An 18,990-nucleotide genomic window follows, 5' to 3' on the forward strand; every position below is an offset into this window, starting at 1 on the left:
AAGGACACCTAGAAGATCCTGTACTGTCCCCACTACTCAATGAGGCAGAAAAAAAATATATATATATACACACATATATATATATATATATATATATATATATATATATATACACACACATACAGTGTATATATATATATATATATATATATATATATATATATATATATATATATATATATATATATATATATATATATATATATATATAGTATGTACATGTAATATTATTTATTTTTATCACTTCCACCCACCTGTCATCCTCTTCCTCTTTGCTGAACTTGGTCCTCCTCCTCTCCTACCTGTCAGCATCCCCATCCTCCTCCTCCTCCTCCTTCTCCTCCCTCTGCCTGGCTGAGCATCTCATAGACAGAATGGCGGAGAGAGAAAAGGCAAGCACAACCCCAGCTAGCTCCTCTCCTTTCCTGGGGCTCCACCTGGCTTCACCCCCACATTTCAGGTAAGCCCTTTATCCACTATGACCCAGATGCCCCCCCCTTGCCTTCTTTTCCCCAGGGGGAGGGAGGATGCCAATTCCCTGAGCCCCGCTCCTGCCTACGTCTACGCTGAGTGCTTTCACCGATGCTGTGCCTGGAATACGTGTCTATCCCTGCAATACACAAACTGCATTTATTGCAATCAGATATTAGGATTCTATCTATCTATCTATCTATCTATCTATCTATCTATCTATCTATCTATCTATCTATCTATCTATCTATCTATCTATCTATCGATCGATCGATCTATCTGTATATCTATCTTCTCCGTTGAATTTTCACAACCCAGTATTATAATGATTGTGTATTGCCAAAGCAATCCCCCAAAAATGTAGCTATAGCATCTCTCTATAGAACCCATGTATATTTCTTGCAGTATGGCAACCATTTAGTATGTGGCTTGTTGTATTATTGGATGTTATGTTTGTCTGTTTATTCTACTGATGACATCTCTATATATTGCAGCTTATCTGCTGTATAATATATTTGTGTGTAGACGTATGTATTTTTTATTTATTGTAGTCTATTATAGCAATTTATCTATCTATCTATCTATCTATCTATCTATCTATCTATCTATCTATCTATCTATCTATCTATCTATCTATCTATCTATCTATCTATCTATCTATCTTCATATGTACCTATCCCTATCTATCCATTTATTTATCATATTTACCTGTGTCTATCTATCAATCGATCATACCTCTTGACCTACCTCTATCTATTTATCTATTGGATGTAGCTATCTCTATCTATCTATCTATCTATCTATCTATCTATCTATCTATCTATCTATCTATCTATCTATCTATCTATCTATCTATCTATCTATCTATCTATCTATCTATCTATCTATCTATCTATCCATCGTTTGTACCTATCCCTATCTATTTATCTATTGGATGTAGCTATCTCCATCTATCTATCTATTGATCGTACCTCTCTTGACCTACCTCTATCTATCTCTATATAATATCTCTGGGTGTGGTGTTGGTATTTCTCTATATGATGACGATGATGTATTCTGATTTATGGGATTTGTAGCAGCGGCACGGCATGCAATGGGTTACGGCGTATTCCTCATCCCTCCCGCTTCTATACGCCTGGAGTAGATAAACAGGTGTGGGAGGGGGTAGCCTGGAGGTACCAGAACACAGGGAGGCCTGGCGGGTGGAGGAGATTGGATCTGTAATAATAGAAGGTGATGGGGTGGCTCAGTAGTCAGTAACTTGATGGAGGAGGGAAGGATAGCACAGTGAGGCTGGAAGTGGGTAGTAAATCAGGCGGTTTGTGTTGTGCGGAGAGAGCCCACCGTCTCCTTCCTGTAACCTCCAGACCCCCATAATCAGCATGATTATTATTATTATTGCCTCAGGGCTTGTTAATTAGTTGACGCTTGGTGTGCATCCATCAGGGGTTTCTAGAGGTGGCAGTGCCAGCAATCCGCGCCTGCTCATTGTAATTCTTCACACCCAGCTGGTTGTATTGCTGCCATGCCAAGACCGGCATGCTGGGTGCTGTGTTCCCCTTCTATGTCACATTTGTGGCCTGTTGACACGGAGCCTTGAAATGTCAGAGGGTCCATTTCCATTTGTGAGGTAATGCATGTAATATCAGGCAATAAAGTGCCTTGCATTAGGGCAGCCTATTGAAATCAAATTTTTGAGAACTGTGGATATTAAATCAAAAATAAAGGAAAAAAAAGGGTTTGAATCTGATTTATTGCCAGGAGGCAATACAGGCACTTGTAATTTCTGATGCCCATGGATGGCATCTAGCTGTGTATAGTAATCATGCGTAATAAAGGAAACCTGTACTGAGAAATGTATGTAGAAGGTCATCAGGAATGTAGATAAGGAGGGAGATATGGGGGCCCGACCCCCCTTTTCTATACAGAGCATCCATCAATGGCGCAAGCTGGCAAACACTTAAAGGGATAGGAGCCACACACCCTGGCATCCTTTCAACAGCTAACATCCTCCATGAATGGACAGCTCAGTCTGAAGAGAGGGGAGGAGGAACCTGATTGGCTGTAAGGACTGCCAAACTTTTATCTCTGACCACTGGACACACAGCACAGGCTGCATGGTGCAGGGAGCAGGAGAAAGGAGATAAAGCTGCAGAGGGACTTAGGAGAATGTACTGTACAGCAAGAGAAGCAGAGAAGGATACCAGGGGAGCTCTGCCAGAAAGATAGAATCCCAGGGGCCCTGAAGGGTGGACAGCACAGCAGAGTGATGGCAGGGTGGGCGGTATATGATATGCCCCTGACCACTGCAAGCTGGGCTGTGTGTGACATACTCCTGACCACTGCATTCTGTATACTGGGCTGTATATGACATACTCCTGACCACTGCATTCTGTATACTGGGCTGTATATGACATACTCCTGACCACTGTATTCTGTATACTGGGCTGTATATGACATACTCCTGACCACTGTATACTGGGCTGTATATGACATACTCCTGATCACTTCTGTACAATGAGCTGTAAATGACATACTCCTGACCGCTGCATTCTGTATGCTGGGCAGTATCTGGCATTACCCTGACTACTGAACTCTGTACCCTGGGCTATATATGACACACTCCTTACAATGAATTCTATACTCTGGATTGTAAAAGACATACTTCTGACAACTGCACTCTGTACCCTGAGCTGTATATCATAAACTCCTGACCACTACACTCTGTACACTGGGCTGTATATAACATACTCCTGATCACTACATTCTGTACACTGGGCTGTATATAACATACTCCTGACCACTGCACTCTGTACACTGGGCTGTATATAACATACTCCTGACCACTACACTCTGTATACTGGGCTGTATATAACATACTCCTGACCACTACACTCTGTACACTGGGCTGTATATAACATACTCCTGACCACTACACTCTGTACACTGGGCTGTATATAACATACTCCTGACCACTACACTCTGTACACTGGGCTGTATATAACATACTCCTGACCATTGCACTCTGTACACTGGGCTGTATATAACATACTCCTGACCACTACACTCTGTACACTGGGCTGTATATAACATACTCCTGACCACTGCACTCTGTATACTGGGCTGTATATAACATACTCCTGACCATTGCACTCTGTATACTGGGTTGTATATAACATGTGTGGAAGTGGAAGGCAGATCTTTTCTCTCATTACTATTCCCGGGTGCATTGTGTGTTGTTTTCACAGTGGAGATCTACTATCAATAAGAGGGGACTGTTTACAATGTGCAATTTGATTAATTTTATATATGATATTCACTTTAGAAAGGTTGAATTATTTTTATTCACAGCACGGATTCACTTTATGGAAATATAGCGCAATTTGATATTGGAAATTGTATATAACATACTACTGACCACTGCACTCTGTACACTGGGTTGTATATTATTATTATTATACAGGATTTATATAGTGCCAACAGTTTACGCAGCACTTTACAATATAAAAACATACTCCTGATCACTGCACTCTGTACACTGGGCTGTATATGACATGTTCCAGACCACTGCACCCTGTATGCTTGTATGCTGGACAGTATAAGACATACTTCTGACTATTGTACACTTGGGTATACATGACATACTCCTGACCACTGCACTCTGTATGCTGGACAGTATAAGACATACTTCTGACCATTGTACACTAGGGTATACATGACATACCCCTGACCACTGCACTCTGTATGCTGGACAGTATAAGACATACTCCTGACCATTGTACACTAGGGTATACATGACATACTCCTGGCCACTGCACTCTATACACAGGGCTGTATATGACATACTCCTGACCCCTCTACTCTTTATGTTATATTATAAAACAGTTGCTGGTTGCTCAATAGTCAATATGTTAATGAAATTCTTCTACAAGGAATGCTGTGGCCAGAAAAGCATATGTACAGTATCTCACAAAAGTGAGTACACCCCTCACATTTTTTGTAAATATTTTATTCTATCTTTTCATGTGACAACACTGAAGAAATGACACTTTGCTACAATGTAAAGTAGTGAGTGTACAGCTTGTATAACAGTGTAAATTTGCTGTCCCCTCAAAATAACTCAACACACAGCCATTAATGTCTAAACCGCTGGCAACAAAAGTGAGTACACCCCTAAGTGAAAATGTCCAAATTGGGCCCAATTAGCCATTTTCCCTCCCTGGTGTCATGTGACTCGTTAGTGTTACAAGGTCTCAGTTGTGAATGGGGAGCAGGTGTGTTAAATTTGGTGTTATCGCTCTCACTCTCTCATACTGGTCACTGGAAATTCAACATGGCACCTCATGGCAAAGAACTCTCTGAGGATCTGAAAAAAAGAATTGTTGCATAAAGATGGCCTAGGCTAAAAGAAGATTGCCAAGACCCTGAAACTGAGCTGCAGCACGGTGGCCAAGACCATACAGCGGTTTAACAGGACAGGTTCCACTCAGAACAGGCCTCGCCACGGTCGACCAAAGAAGTTGAGTGCACATGCTCAGCATCATATCCAGAGGTTGTCTTTGGGAAATAGACATATGAGTGCTGCCAGCATTGCTGCAGAGGTTGAAGGGGTGGGGGGGTCAGCCCGTCAGTACTCAGACCATACGCCACACACTGCATCAAACTGGTCTGCATGGCTGTCATCCCAGAAAGAAGCCTCTTCTAAAGATGTTGCACAAAAAAGCCCACAAACAGTTTGCTGAAGACAAGCAGACTAAGGACATGGATTACTGGAACCATGTCCTGTGATCTGATGAGACCAAGATAAACTTATTTGGTTCAGATGGTGACAAGCGTGTGTGGCGGCAACCAGATGAGGAATACAAAGACAAGTGTGTCTTGTCTACAGTCAAGCATAGTGGTGGGAGTGTCATGGTCTGGGGCTGCATGAGTGCTGCCGGCACTGGGGAGCTACAGTTCATTGAGGGAACCATGAATGCCAACATGTACTGTGACATACTGAAGAAGAGCATGATCCCCTCTCTTTGGAGACTGGGCCGCAGGGCAGTATTCCAACATGATAACCACCCCAAACACACCTCAGAGATGACCACTGCCTTACTAAAGAAGCTGAGGGTAAAGGTGATGGACTGGCCAAGCATGTCTCCAGACCTAAACCCTGTTGAGCATCTGTGGGGCATCCTCAAATGGAAGTTGGAGGAGCGCAAGGTCTCTAACATCCACCAGCTCCGTGATGTCCTCATGGAGGAGTGGAAGAGGACTCCAGTGGCAACCTGTGAAGCTCTGGTGAACTCCATGCCCAAGAGGGTTAAGACAGTGCTGGAAAATAATGGTGGCTACACAAAATATTGACACTTTGGGCCCAATTTGGACATTTTCACTTAGGGGTGTACTCACTTTTGTTGCCAGCGGTTTAGGCATTAATGGCTGTGTGTTGAGTTATTTTAAGGGGACAGCAAATTTACACTGTTATACAAGCTGTACACTCACTACTTTACATTGTAGCAAAGTGTCATTTCTTCAGGCTCGGTTCACACATGGGCGGCACGACTTGCAGGTCGCCTCAGCGAGGCGACCTGCAAACGACTGCCGGGGCGACTTGCGAGACGACTTCTGCATAGAAGTCTATGCAAGTCGCCCCAAGTCGCCCCCAAAGTAATACAGGAACCTTTTTCTAAGTCGGAGCGACTTGCGTCGCTCCGATTAGAACGGTTCCATAGCACAGAACGGGAGGCGACTTGTCAGGCGACTAGGTCGCCTGACAAGTCGCCCCAGTGTGAACCGAGCCTCAGTGTTGTCACATGAAAAGATATAATAAAATATTTACAAAATGTGAGGGGTGTACTTAATTTTGTGAGATACTGTACATTAATGCAAATCTGGAGTGATGACTTCTCCTCTGTCCTCATCACCTGTACATTGTCAGTGACTTGGCAATAAAGCCAGACATAGCTAGTATTTTTCACAATGAAGTCAGCGAGGTGACCCCTCCATGATTTCAGTATACTGTAGGTGTGCTTTCTTTCCTCTTCATCCTTTGCCCCGTGTATTAGTAGGCAGGACAGGGGTGGGCAGGAGAGGGGCGAATGCCATGGGTGCAACGGTTCATTGCAGGGATGGGGGAGCCCTGACACTAACCCTAAGTGAGGGGGTGCAGTTTGATATCTTTGCCCTGGGCGCTGGATGACCTTGTTCCGACACTATCAGCAGGTACAGGTCCTGTGGTATTCCTAAAGAGGCTTTTTACTACACCCAGTGATATGTACCTAATATGTGCTTCCCCTTACACCACTACAGCCTCTTGCCTCATGTAGCAGCCTAGGATGGCATTGTGGTGGAGCTGGTGTACCAGCACATGGTAATTAATGTGGTTTCTATTATGATGGTAACCATAGATGAGTTTCTGTTCCAATCCGTGACTCTTGGAAGATCATTGACCCCAGAGTCCATCTATACAGCTGCGTCTCTTCCAACCATATGCTGGAGCTGCAATCCTGTATGGGCAAGCCATTCCTTACAGTTCTCCTCACATACTATTCTTATGCTATAATGTTACGTCTTTCACTTACTGCAGATCGGTGTGATTGGGGCCAGATCTCAGCATCGCCAACATAGGCTATGGCCTAGGGCAGCAGGGGTGCCAGGTCTAGCACACATTGATGCTGGCCAGAAATACACTTCCTGTATAATGGGTCCTCCTTGTTGCTGTCTCCGAACAGTTGGCACATTTTTCTTGGTTAAGCAATGTACCGTGTGCCAACAGATCACCCGCTCAGGGTTCAAACTGGTAACAGAATTGGGCCACCATTTTCCTGCTGTTATAGTAGTTGGTTCTGGGTGCCGAAAGAAGAGTAACCAAACCGTCTCTTAGTTCGCAGCCTTAGCCACTTTCTGCCCACCCACAGTACATTTACTGCGGGCGAGTGGTAGCTGCAGGGTGGACAAGGTACCTGTACCTCACTACTTGGTTCAGGGGTTTCAGGCCCACAAGACCCTTGCTGACCTGTGCTGTGATTGGACATAGCACAAGATAGTCAGCAGGTTACAGCCAATGATTATGGCTGTATACCTGCTGATCAGCTATGGCCAATCACAGCACAGACCTCTGTGTGTTTAAACAGAACGCACAGGATCTTTTTGCTCAGGGAGAGAAGCCAGCCGGATTCGGTGTCAGTACAAGCAGCACATATACACTTGCGTACACTTGTTAGGCACATTTAACCCCTTGATTGCCCTCCATAGGTAACCCATAGCTCCCAACTGTCCCTGATTTCGAGGGACTGTCCTGATTTGGAGCAATGTCCCTCTGTCCCTCTTTCCTCCTCATTTGTCCCTCATTTTGGTCTGATCCATATAGTTGTATATAAAATGCACTTTTTATCTATCAAAAAGTGTTCCCCAGTGCTAAACCTTTCATCTATTTTCTAAATTGCTGCATTTGTACATTTTAAAAGCCAATATAAAGGAATAGTAGTGGTAAAAAAAAAGTCCTTGTGGATTTAATTAACCTTTTTTTTTGGTTAATTCTCCTTTAAGGGGGTGTGGCAGGGGGTGTGGCAGGGGATGTCCTACGCCTACATACATTTGTTAGTAGGTGTCCCTCATTCCCATCTCAAAATGTTGGGAGGTATGGTTAACCGTTTGATTGCCCTGCCACACAGCCAGTGTCATTAGTACAGTATTATCGCTGATCACTGTATTAGTGTCACTAGTGATGTCAGTGTCAGTTAGTGTCCCTCCAGCCAGTGTCAGTTAGTGCCAGATTGTCCGCCACCCTATCACAGTCACTCTATAAGTCACTTATCACTTTAGTGTGAATGGGTCCTAAAAACAAGAAGGCCGACTGGAGGAACCATTTGGTTTTATACAGATTGCATTGTTTGGTGTGTGGGAAACAGTCCTGATTTTGTAGGGATCTCAGCTATCGGGGACTTGGTTGTCACAGCTTGTTGGTGTTCCTATTGGTCCCTTTCCTTAGAGCGGGTTTTCTGGTATTTTTAGTCACCTCGCCATGGCGTGGTGGGTGCACCCTTGTCACAAAAGGGTGTCCATGGCCGGACGCTGCAGGGGGTGGAAGGAAGACGTGTACCAGCTCAAGCTACGCAGCAAGCCCGAGGCGGGCGAGCCATCAGAGCGGCTAGTGCTGATCGCTCCCTTCCTGGATGAATGCTCTTCACTGGGAGTTACTGCAGCCTGACTGGGCTCAGCAAATAGAGCAATTAAAAGAGCCTGTGATAATGACCAGCAGCCCCATCATGAGCGAACGATCCAGGCAGAGGCCTCCTCCCGGGGGGTCATTAGATGATCAGTGCTCAGGCGCTGGGCGACATGAATGGAGGCGATCGGACGGTGCGCTCGTAACGCAGCTCAGCAAGGCTCTGTGTCTGCATCGAATAAAAACCTGTACAGAGAGAAGCCAGGCTGCCATTACACGGCCGAATAGTGGTGGCCACCGACAAGAATCAGTAGAGATTTGGTGGTGGTTGTAAACACTGCCTGCACACACTGTGTATGACCGCCAGCAGCTGTCACATCTATCCTCTGTATAAATCAATAGCCAGCACCTCATCTAAGCCTTAGATGTGAATAGAGCCTTCGATCGACCCTGGGCCCAGACAGTGTGCAGCCAAGGTCGCCATTTTTACGGAGTTGGGCCAGCTTGTATGTAGCTATAGCACAGAGTGTTGCTGGGTCTAGGGGCGCCGTTATGAAAACCATCCACAAATACTTTCTGTGCCTGTATGAATGTAGCCTATGAAGGCTGCTATAGCATTCCTCCTCCAGAAAATGCAAGTTTTCTGGCTGCCTCTGCCTTTAGTACTTTCTGAGTGGCTGACTGAGAATAAGGATGCTGATCATGAGGAGTGCTGACTGATTTCACTTCTTCCAGATTAGTGACTCAACATAGAGACAGCAAGCCAAAGCCATATAGATCTCTCTCTGGTTTACACTTATGCGTTTTTCAGTACATTTCCAGTTTTGCAGAAACGCACTACAGTCCATTTAACATGGTTTCCTGAGGGTCACATTCACATCTGTGCGTTTTCCTCTGGTGCGTTTTTTTTTTTTTTAATTCCGGTACTTTTTTTTTTTCTGCAACAGGTTGCATTTTTTGTTCACAGAAAACAAAACACTCCTGCGCACAAGTGAGTACCAGATGGACTAGATCTCGTAATGGATAATGTCTCTGGTCTTGCTGCCCTCAAGGATAGGGGTATCCTAACAGTCAAAGGGAAAAGAAAGAAAACAAGGGCGCACTGATCTTGATTTTTATATTTTATCATGATTTTTTCCTTGGTGAGTTGGTGAGTAGTTTTCTTTTACTTTTAAATAAAATATTTACCTAAGGATAATGCAAAAGCTGAGTGCGCCCTTGTGTTCTTTCTTTTCCCTTTGCATTTTTTGTTCCATAGACTTCAATGGAAAAGCATCAAAAATACATCAAAAATGCAGTGCTTATGTTTTCGATGCATTCCTTCTGTGTTTTTGCTGTTTTTTACTCCAAGACAACAGACCCGTCCCAAAAATGCATCAAAAACACGTGTGAAAAAAGCACAAAACGCACCCAGAAAACTCATCACCCGCAACCTGCATAGGTGTGAATAGGTGCAGATTTAATGTTACTTGAGATTCTTGAGGGCCCATTCACAAAGCAAAGTCCATAAAGACATAGATGAGCGAGTTTGGGGTGGGGGAACTTGACTGACCTGCACAGACTCCTGACCTCAACCCAATAGAACACGTTTGGGATAATTTAAAGCAAAGACAGAGCTCTAATGATGAAAGTGGCAGTGTTACCCTCTCATCAAAAATGACATTTTTGTTGCATGGGGATGCCTGCAAATCTGACTTGTATCCTAGTGCAGACTTCTGCGAAAAATCAGTGAGCCAATCACATAAACCGGAAATTACATATCTGGGGGGATTGGGGGGGGGTTCTGTACACCATATCTGTACACAACGCCTCCAGGTTGCATTTTACAGAAAATTACAGAGCTGCAGGCTGAAAAGGAAAAAAGTAATTTTTAACAACATTCAATTACAATATGACTTTTACAGTATATGTATATGCTAGATTCATTTATTTTACAAGCTTTTTTCCCCACAAAAGTGGAGCTACCCTTTAACTCAAAAAGGCATTGGGAATGTGTTAATAGTGCATGTCAACACACATAGGAAATGCACCTTGACGCATGACAACTCCTCTTCTGCATTGCCATCTTCAAATAAGGCACGTACATGCAGATATGCCGCAGGTCTCTGCCAGGTCCCAAATACTGAGTAAGCCTCTTTCCCATGGGTTTGAAGATGCAGCAAAATGACAAATGTGGGTTAACTCGGCTTTACTGGTAACCTGCGTTCAAGATGCATTGCAGCGCACAAATAAACGATGTCCACATGTCACCTGTTTTTTCAGGTCTTTTCACAAGGGGAAGTAAGGCCCCTCTCACACGGCTTTCCGATAAGGTCCACCTGTCAGTTTTTTAGGTGAACCTAATCTGACCCTCCATTCACTCCTATGGAGCGGCGGATGTCTGCTGACACCCGCTGCTATCCGATCCGATCGTGTCCGTGAAATCCAGATGTATGGAAACCCTATTTTACACCCATCTGGAGGATCGGATGGGATCGGATGAAAACAGACAGGCGGTCCATTTTCATCTGATCTCCCCATAGAGGAGAGCGGAGCTCTGACAGACCATCTCTGCACAGTGAGCGGAGAAGGACCTGTCATCCACCTGCTCAGCGGGGATCAGCGGATCGATCCCCCCCGCTGAGCAAGCAGAGTCTGCCGGGCAGGCCGCCCGTGTGAAAGAGCCCTAAATGCGTGCTAAATGCTTCAAAAACACTGTGGGGGGCGGGATTTACTAAAACTGGTGCAGCTGTGTATGGTAGCCAATCAGCTTCTAACTTCAGTTTGGTCAACTAAGTTTTGGCTATTAAACCTGGAAGCTGATTGGTTTCTATGCAGAGCTGCACCAGATTTTGCACTCTCCAGCCTTAGTAAATAACCCCCACTAAGCACATTTTTGGTGCTCTACGGTTGACATCAATGAATGCAGGTTGCGGCAAAGTGTAGAGAATGCGACATGCCTTAAAATTATTGTCATGCCAACAGTAAAGCTTTCTGAGACCATTCATGTGTGTGTAGTTTCTTCTCAGCCAAGGGAATGGGCTCACTCACAACTTGATTAATGTAGATAATGAACTGGAGTCGTTTCTGATGCAGGCATGTATCTGCATCCTTAATTACCTGACGCGTTTCGTGAAGACTGGCTAACTGTGTTCTGGGGGGCTCTGTGTTTGCGCCCTGCTGGCGCGCATCTCCAAACTACCTCTGCTCCCAGGACTGACTACTCTTCTGGCCCTGGTCTCACACTCACCATACTTTATCGCATTTAATCATTTGTAAGTATTCAGGACTGGCGCACTTGCCTTTTCCTGTTATGTTTAGTGCCTGATGAGATTAATTATATTTATTCTTCATAGATACTCTTGAACTTTTGCCCCGATGAGTGTTCATAAACGAAACGCGTAGGGACAATTTAGGATGCAGATACATGCCTGCATCAGAAACTACTCCAGTTCATCATCTACATTAATCATGTTTATACTATTCTATATTACTCACTTCTATTGCAATGTGCCACCTATATGATGTTTGTATATATATGAATTTACAGAATCTATTTACCAATTTTTCTACATTACCATGTGTTGCCAAGTTGATATATACTCATGTATCCTTGATGTTTAGTAGACATGCAGATGCATGTGTCTACACACATGATCAATATGTTCTTCTATCAACCTACCGCCACAATATCATTAGTTTCATTTAAAGTTCCAAATTCTTTCTTTATGTACTTGAACCTGGGATGGAGGCACACTCCATATTTGCTTCATCTAAAGTCCCAAATCCCCCCCCCCTTTATTTTATTTTAAAAAAGCCTATTCATTTCCTCACAACATTTTTCCGGTGAACATTTTAAGGTAATATGTTTAAAGGATCTGCATGACAGCCAGGCAACTTGCATTTTCAGATGGAGACATTGGCAGTGGCAGCTTTAGTATATTTGTAATGAAAGGTTTCCTTTAAATAGATTCCACAGGGACGGTGATTCGTCTTTCACAGGACGTGTATTTTCTGATGTCCCCAAAGTGTCATCCATTTCTAGAAGATAAAAGGATAAACATTGTAATACATTCCACACAGGCTTTTATTTATAGCAAATGTACATTTCTCTTCAACCACTTAAAATATTGCAGGTAAAAGCAAAGAAAGATCAAGTATTTTAAAACTTGGAACTTGCTAAAAATGTTTAAAACTCCTGGAAGAGTCAACTCCCTTGCACAGCCCTCCTTCCTTGCATGTCATGGCCCTCTCCTTTTCTGGTTATTACTGTCTGTGCTGGCCCAGCTCCTCTGCCCCTCCCCTCACCTCCCTACAGAACCTTTTATATAGCTGCTGGGGAAGGAGCAAAGTAGTATACTATTGAGCCCTGGTGCCCAACCTACACATGAAGCCCTCTGGTACATGATGTGCAGCCCTCGGACCCAGGGCTGGCGCAAGGATTTTTGACACCCTCGGCTAAACCAAATTTTGCCGCCCCCTTGGCTCCACCCCTGACTCCACCCCCTTTGCCATGCCCATGTATACCCCTCCTTTTTAATGAAGCTCTCATCAAATGTAGCCTACCAACACCCATCAATGCAGCCTACCAGTGCCCATCAATGCAGCCTACCAGCGCCCATCAATGCAGCCTACCAGCACCCATCAATGCAACCTACCAGTGCCCATGAATGCAGCCTCACTAGCGCCCATGAAATGCAGCCTCACCAGCGGCCATTAATGCAGCCTCACCAGTGCCCATTAATGCAGCCTACCAGTGGACATCAATGCAGCCTCACCAGCGCCCATCAATGCAGCCTCACCAGCGCCCCTGAAATGCATCCTCACCAGCGCCCATCAATGCAGCCTACCAGCACCCATCAATGCAGCCTACCAGTGCCCATCAATGCAGCCTACCAGCACCCATCAATGCAGCCTACCAGTGCCCATCAATGCAGCCTACCAGCACCCATCAATGCAGTCTACCAGTGCCCATCAATGCAGCCTCACCAGCGCCCGTGAAACGCAGCCTCACCAGCGCCCATCAAATGCAGCCTACCAGCGCCCATCAATGAATGTTTGCTTGCTTCCATTCATTCGGGAGTCGGGACACAGACACAGTCCTCCACCGCTGCTGCGCCTCTGACACTATGCTGAGACTTAGTTGCTTGCTGCAGAGAGAAGAGAGTAGGAACACCAGTGGGCACCCTAGGCAGCAGTGCGCCCTAGGCAGCTGCCTAGTTTGCTTAGTGGTAGCACCGGCCCTGCTCGGACCTCAGCAGTCTGTAGTGGAAACATTAAAGGAGAAGTACAGCCAAAGCTCGTTTGGCTGTACTTCACCAACTCTCTGCTCAGGGAGCACTGAGAACTGAGTGATCGGCAGTGTTTGATTGCTCGGTTCTCAATGTTAGAGCCGGCGGGGGACAGATGCAGCATCCACCTAGGTAAATATGATTCTGAAAAAAAAAAAAACTTCTCTTTTAATTAGGGTAATAGCTTTTAATCTCTACAAGCCTCATGTAACATGTTCCCGGTTTCATATTGTCTTCTGCAGCATGTCTACAGTCAAAAATGTAGCATATCCACACTTCTGGCCCTGTTTCCTCTATTAGGTCAGCAGTTTCTGACAGTCTTCACAAGCATTACATATATTGAACATCATGTGCGGCTTTTGGTGGTCACATTTGAGGCCCCCCTTTAGCTCAAAAGTTGACAACCACTGTTATAGAGCATCATTTGAATGACAGCTCTGAGTCAGCTGGGGCTACTGGCTGGGGGAGGGGAGACTGAGGAAATGCTTCCTTTTATCTGCAGCAAACCGATGACATCATCACAACCTTGGCAAAACCACCTTGTTGGAGCACCATCAGGGCCGTTTTTAAGGCAGGGCAAAAGGGGCAGCTGCCCTGGGCCCTGTCATTGTTGTGGGGCCCAAAGCAGCTGCCTCATACTTGCCAACTATCCTGGTTTAAATTCCCTCGTCCCTTGAGGTTTTAGTCCTGTGCTGTGTCCCAATATCTCAGTGTGAAGTGCTGCTACTAATGCTGCCCAGCTCTGCCCTTTTGTTGTGTACAGATGACTCACCTGCAGACCCTGTGTTTACATGTAAATTACCGGCATTCATATGTAAATAGCGGTGGCATTCATATGTAAATAGCGGTGGCCGGCAGCATTGATATGTATATCTTGCCCCCCTGAGGTCATATCCATAGTAATCTCTAGCAGCCAATCAACAAGCAGAAATCATGTGCTGTAACCTCTAGCAACTAATCAGTGACCCGTAATGTGTGCTGTAACCTCTAGCAACCAGTCAGTGAGCGGTAATGATACACTGTAACCTTTGGCAACAAATCGCAATAGCTGCCTGATCTGATTCAGTAAACTGATTTTGAGTCTAGCTGCAATTTATTGTATGTCTCAGAGCAGGTGGAGAGCGAAACTGCATGGGGGGGCCCCAAGAAAAGTTTTGCCCAGGGTCCAATCAATAATAAAGACGGCCCTGAGCACCATGATAACAACCTAAGCATTTTTGAGAACGGATACCGCTTCTCTACCTTGGGTCATGCAGACATGTACAGGTCCACTTTAAGCTACGTGTTTCGTCTCTTAACAGACTGACCTTCACTGTTAATTCTTCGGATCTTCTGGCAGCAAATTTGCCTTATGATACTTGCCTAGCATTTGGTTGATTTGGGATTAGATAGAGATGTCTGCCTAATCCCACGATTAGCCCAATTAAGCGGGGATTATCCATTTCATATTGAGGGGTGTACCAAATAAGGCAGCATTCATTTTTTTCAGCTAAGCTTAGGGAATAAAAAAAAATGGGCCGCTAATTGTTACTGCGGCCATTATGCACCATTGCTCTGATGTGTCTTATCCACCCTGGGAGTCTAGCACATAGCAATTCTATTATCCACTAAATGATGTCCTCTTTATACCTAGGTGCCGACAAATAGGACGTGCAAAAATAAACTAGATAAATCACCTCGTTATTATTGAGAGGCGTGTATTACTTTTTTGTAAGGCGGATAAGACAGGAATGGACATACTGTCTGTGCATGCGCCCCAGAAGACAAGACAGTCCCCACTACCAAGATAGGCAATTGGAGCAAGCATGGAAGAACACTTGGAGGATGTGTGATCAGCCAAGGACATCTAGATTATACACATACAGTATCTCACAAAAGTGAGTACACCCCTCACATTTTTGTAAATATTTTATTATATCTTTTCATGTGACAACACTGAAGAAATGACACTTTGCTACAATGTAAAGTAGTGAGTGTACAGCTTGTATAACAGTGTAAATTTGCTGTCCCCTCAAAATAACTCAACACACAGCCATTAATGTCTAAACCGCTGGTAACAAAAGTGAGTACACCCCTAAGTGAAAATGACCAAATTGGGCCCAATTAGCCATTTTTCCTCCCCGGTGTCATGTGACTCGTTAGTGTTACAAGGCCTTAGGTGTGAATGGGGAGCAGGTGTGTTAAATTTGGTGTTATCGCTCTCACTCTCTCATACTGGTCACTGGAAGTTCAACATGGCAAAGAACTCTCTGAGGATCTGAAAAAAATAATTGTTGCTCTACATAAAGATGGCCTAGATGCACTTTGCAGTGTAGCTGAGCATCATGGGAAATGTAGTTCCAAAACATCTGGGTTGCCAAGGTTCGCCATCACTGGCCTAGGCTATAAGAAGATTGCCAAAACCCTGAAACTGAGCTGCAGCACGATGGCCAAGACCATACAGAGGTTTAACAGGACAGAACAGGCCTCGCCATGGTCGACCAAAGAAGTTGAGTGCACGTGCTCAGCGTCATATCCAGAGGTTGTCTTTGGGAAATAGATGTATGAGTTCTGCCAGAGACAGTGCTGGATAATAATGGTGGCCACACCAAATATTGACACTTTGGGCCCAATATGGACATTTTCACTTAGGGGTGTACTCACTTTAGTTGCCAGAGGTTTAGACATTAATGGCTGTGTGTAGAGTTATTTTGAGGGGACAGCAAATTGACACTGTTATACAAGCTGTACACTCACTACTTTACATTGTAGCAAAGTGTCATTTCTTCAGTGTTGTCACATGAAAAGATAGAAGAAAATATGTAGAAAAATGTGAGGGGTGTACTCACTTTTGTGAGACACTGTGTATTAATGCAAATCTGGAGTGATGACTTCTCCTCTGTCCTCATCACCTGTACATTGTCAGTGACTTAGAAGGCAATAAAGCCAGACATAGCTAGTATTTTTTACAATGAAGTCAGCGAGGTGACCCCTCCATTATTTTAGTATACTGTTGTCACATAAAAAGGTATAATAAAATATTTACAAAAATGTGAGGGGTGTACTCACTGTTGTGAGATACTGTGTATATATATATATATATATATATATATATATATATATATATATATATATACAGTTTAATATGAGGGTTTACACCAGAGTTTGTAAGAAGCAAGTATAGTAATGAGGCAGGTGTGTGTGCTGGCTTCATATGAGTTCCAGAGTTCTAGCTCAGGGCTCACCCAAAGGGGTCAGTGTGAGAGAGGTGCTGGTGTGCTCCCTGGTGTCCAGCTTGGGACGGAGCAAGGCCTCAGCCTGAGAGAGAGTTCATGAAGTACAGAGCAACTAGGAAGCTGTAAGGAAAATGCAGAGCTGAAGTGCAGTGTACATAAACACCGGGATGTGTTTCATGGTCAGGTCGACCTAAAGGCTGCATTCACACCTTAACGTATTGTTTCAGGAGGAAAATCACGCGATTTTACCATGATTTTTACCGCAATTTTATACAGGTCAAAAAGGTCACCAATGTAAAAAGCAGAAAAACGCCTGTAATCTGCCTAAAAAAAGAAGCTTGTGTACTTTTTTGAGCTTCAGGCGGTTTGCTTCAGTCGACAGAACGCTCAGATGTGAACACGGGCCATTTAAATGAATGAGATTTTGCTTGTTGGGCGTTTTCGAAACTTTTGAGATGAGCGTTTTCTGAGCTGAAAACACTCTGGTGTGAATGGGCCCAAAAGGTACTGATGGTCAGGAAGACCCTGAAGAGGTACTTGAAGCATTAAAGCTGCCACAAGAGAGCCAGGGGGCTGGATTTTTTTGTTTGATTCATAATAACGAGTGTGAAGACACGCCTGTATGAATTTTGACTTTCTTTTAAATAAATGTGCGCAGGAAATCCCTGAAAACTATATCCGGCATCGAGTAAACGCACTGTTTTGGCATGCAAGGATCTGGAACTCTGTCAACTCTGCATGCACCAATCCACCATTTTTGACACATTGGGGTTTCTTAGCTTAAAGTGATTGTAAAGGATCGTTTTTTTAAAAATAACAAACATGTTATACTTGCCTCCACTGTGCAGCTCGTTTTGGTCAGAGTGGCCCCAAACATCCTCTTTTGGGGTCCCCTGGCGGCTCTCGCGGCTCCTCCCCGCATCAGACAACACCCCAGGAGAAGCGCTCTCCTGAGGGGGTTACCTTGCGGGCACGCTCTTGAGTCCAGCATTTGCGTCCACAGACACGAATGCTGGACTCGACCCCGCCCCCCGCATCATTGGATTTAATTGACAGCAGCGGGAGCTAATGTCGGCCCTGCTATCAATCTATCCAATCAAGAGCCCGTGGAGAGAGGGACAGTGCGTCCCCACCGAAGAGATGAACGGGCTCAGGTAAGTATAACGGGGGGCTGGGGGGGGGGCGGTGACTGCCAGGTGCTTTTTCACCTTAATGCATGGGATGCATTAAGGTGAAAAAACGCAAGGGTTTTAATGGTAATGCCAAAACTATATTACCAAAAGTATTGGGACACCTGCCTTTACACGCACATGAACTTTAATGGCACCCCAGTCTCAGTCTCTTAAAGCAAGGTCCATAAAAACACGGATGAGTGAGTTCGGGGTGGAGGAACTTGACTGGCCTGCACAGAGTCCTGACCTCAACCCCATAGAACACCTTTGGGATGAACTAGAATGGGGACTGCGACCCAGGCCTGACCTCACAAATGCGCTCCTGGAAGAATGGTCAAACATTCCCATAGACACACTCCTAAACCTTGTGGACATCCTTCCCAGAAGAGTTGAAGCTGTTGTAGCTGCAAAGGGTGGGCCAAGTCAATGTTGAACCCTACGGACTAAGACTGGGATGACGTTACAGTTCATGTGTGTGTAAAGGCAGGCGTCCCAATACTTTTGGTAATATAGTGTATATTTAGATCCATAGACCTCTGCTGGAGCTGTAAAGTGCAATCACTGTATCATACTACTAAACAGGCAGCCAAACCTGCCTACTGACTGAATATTATTGCATATCTTCATAAGTCTTCATAAGTCTCTCTGCTTTGTCTTGTTTTTCTGGCTCCAGCCTGGTTTTCTTGCTTTGAATAGTATGCACATCC

The 18,990-nt window shown here is 44.6% G+C and overlaps 1 protein-coding gene across 2 annotated transcripts in view; it reads left to right on the forward strand.

Moving 5' to 3' along the window:
• Positions 1–313: 313 nt before the first annotated feature.
• The window catches only part of MAPK8IP1 (mitogen-activated protein kinase 8 interacting protein 1), a 156,983-nt gene continuing 138,306 nt past the window's right edge, over positions 314–18,990 (forward strand). For both annotated transcript variants that reach the window (XM_073604261.1, XM_073604262.1), the window contains exon 1: positions 314–460. In XM_073604261.1, coding sequence (XP_073460362.1) covers positions 375–460 — 86 coding nt within the window. In that variant the 5' untranslated portion in view covers positions 314–374. The remainder of the gene's footprint in view (positions 461–18,990) is intronic.

Source organism: Aquarana catesbeiana, linkage group LG11, assembly GCF_042186555.1.
Source record: "Aquarana catesbeiana isolate 2022-GZ linkage group LG11, ASM4218655v1, whole genome shotgun sequence".
In the NCBI taxonomy this organism is placed as follows: Eukaryota; Metazoa; Chordata; class Amphibia; order Anura; family Ranidae; genus Aquarana; species Aquarana catesbeiana.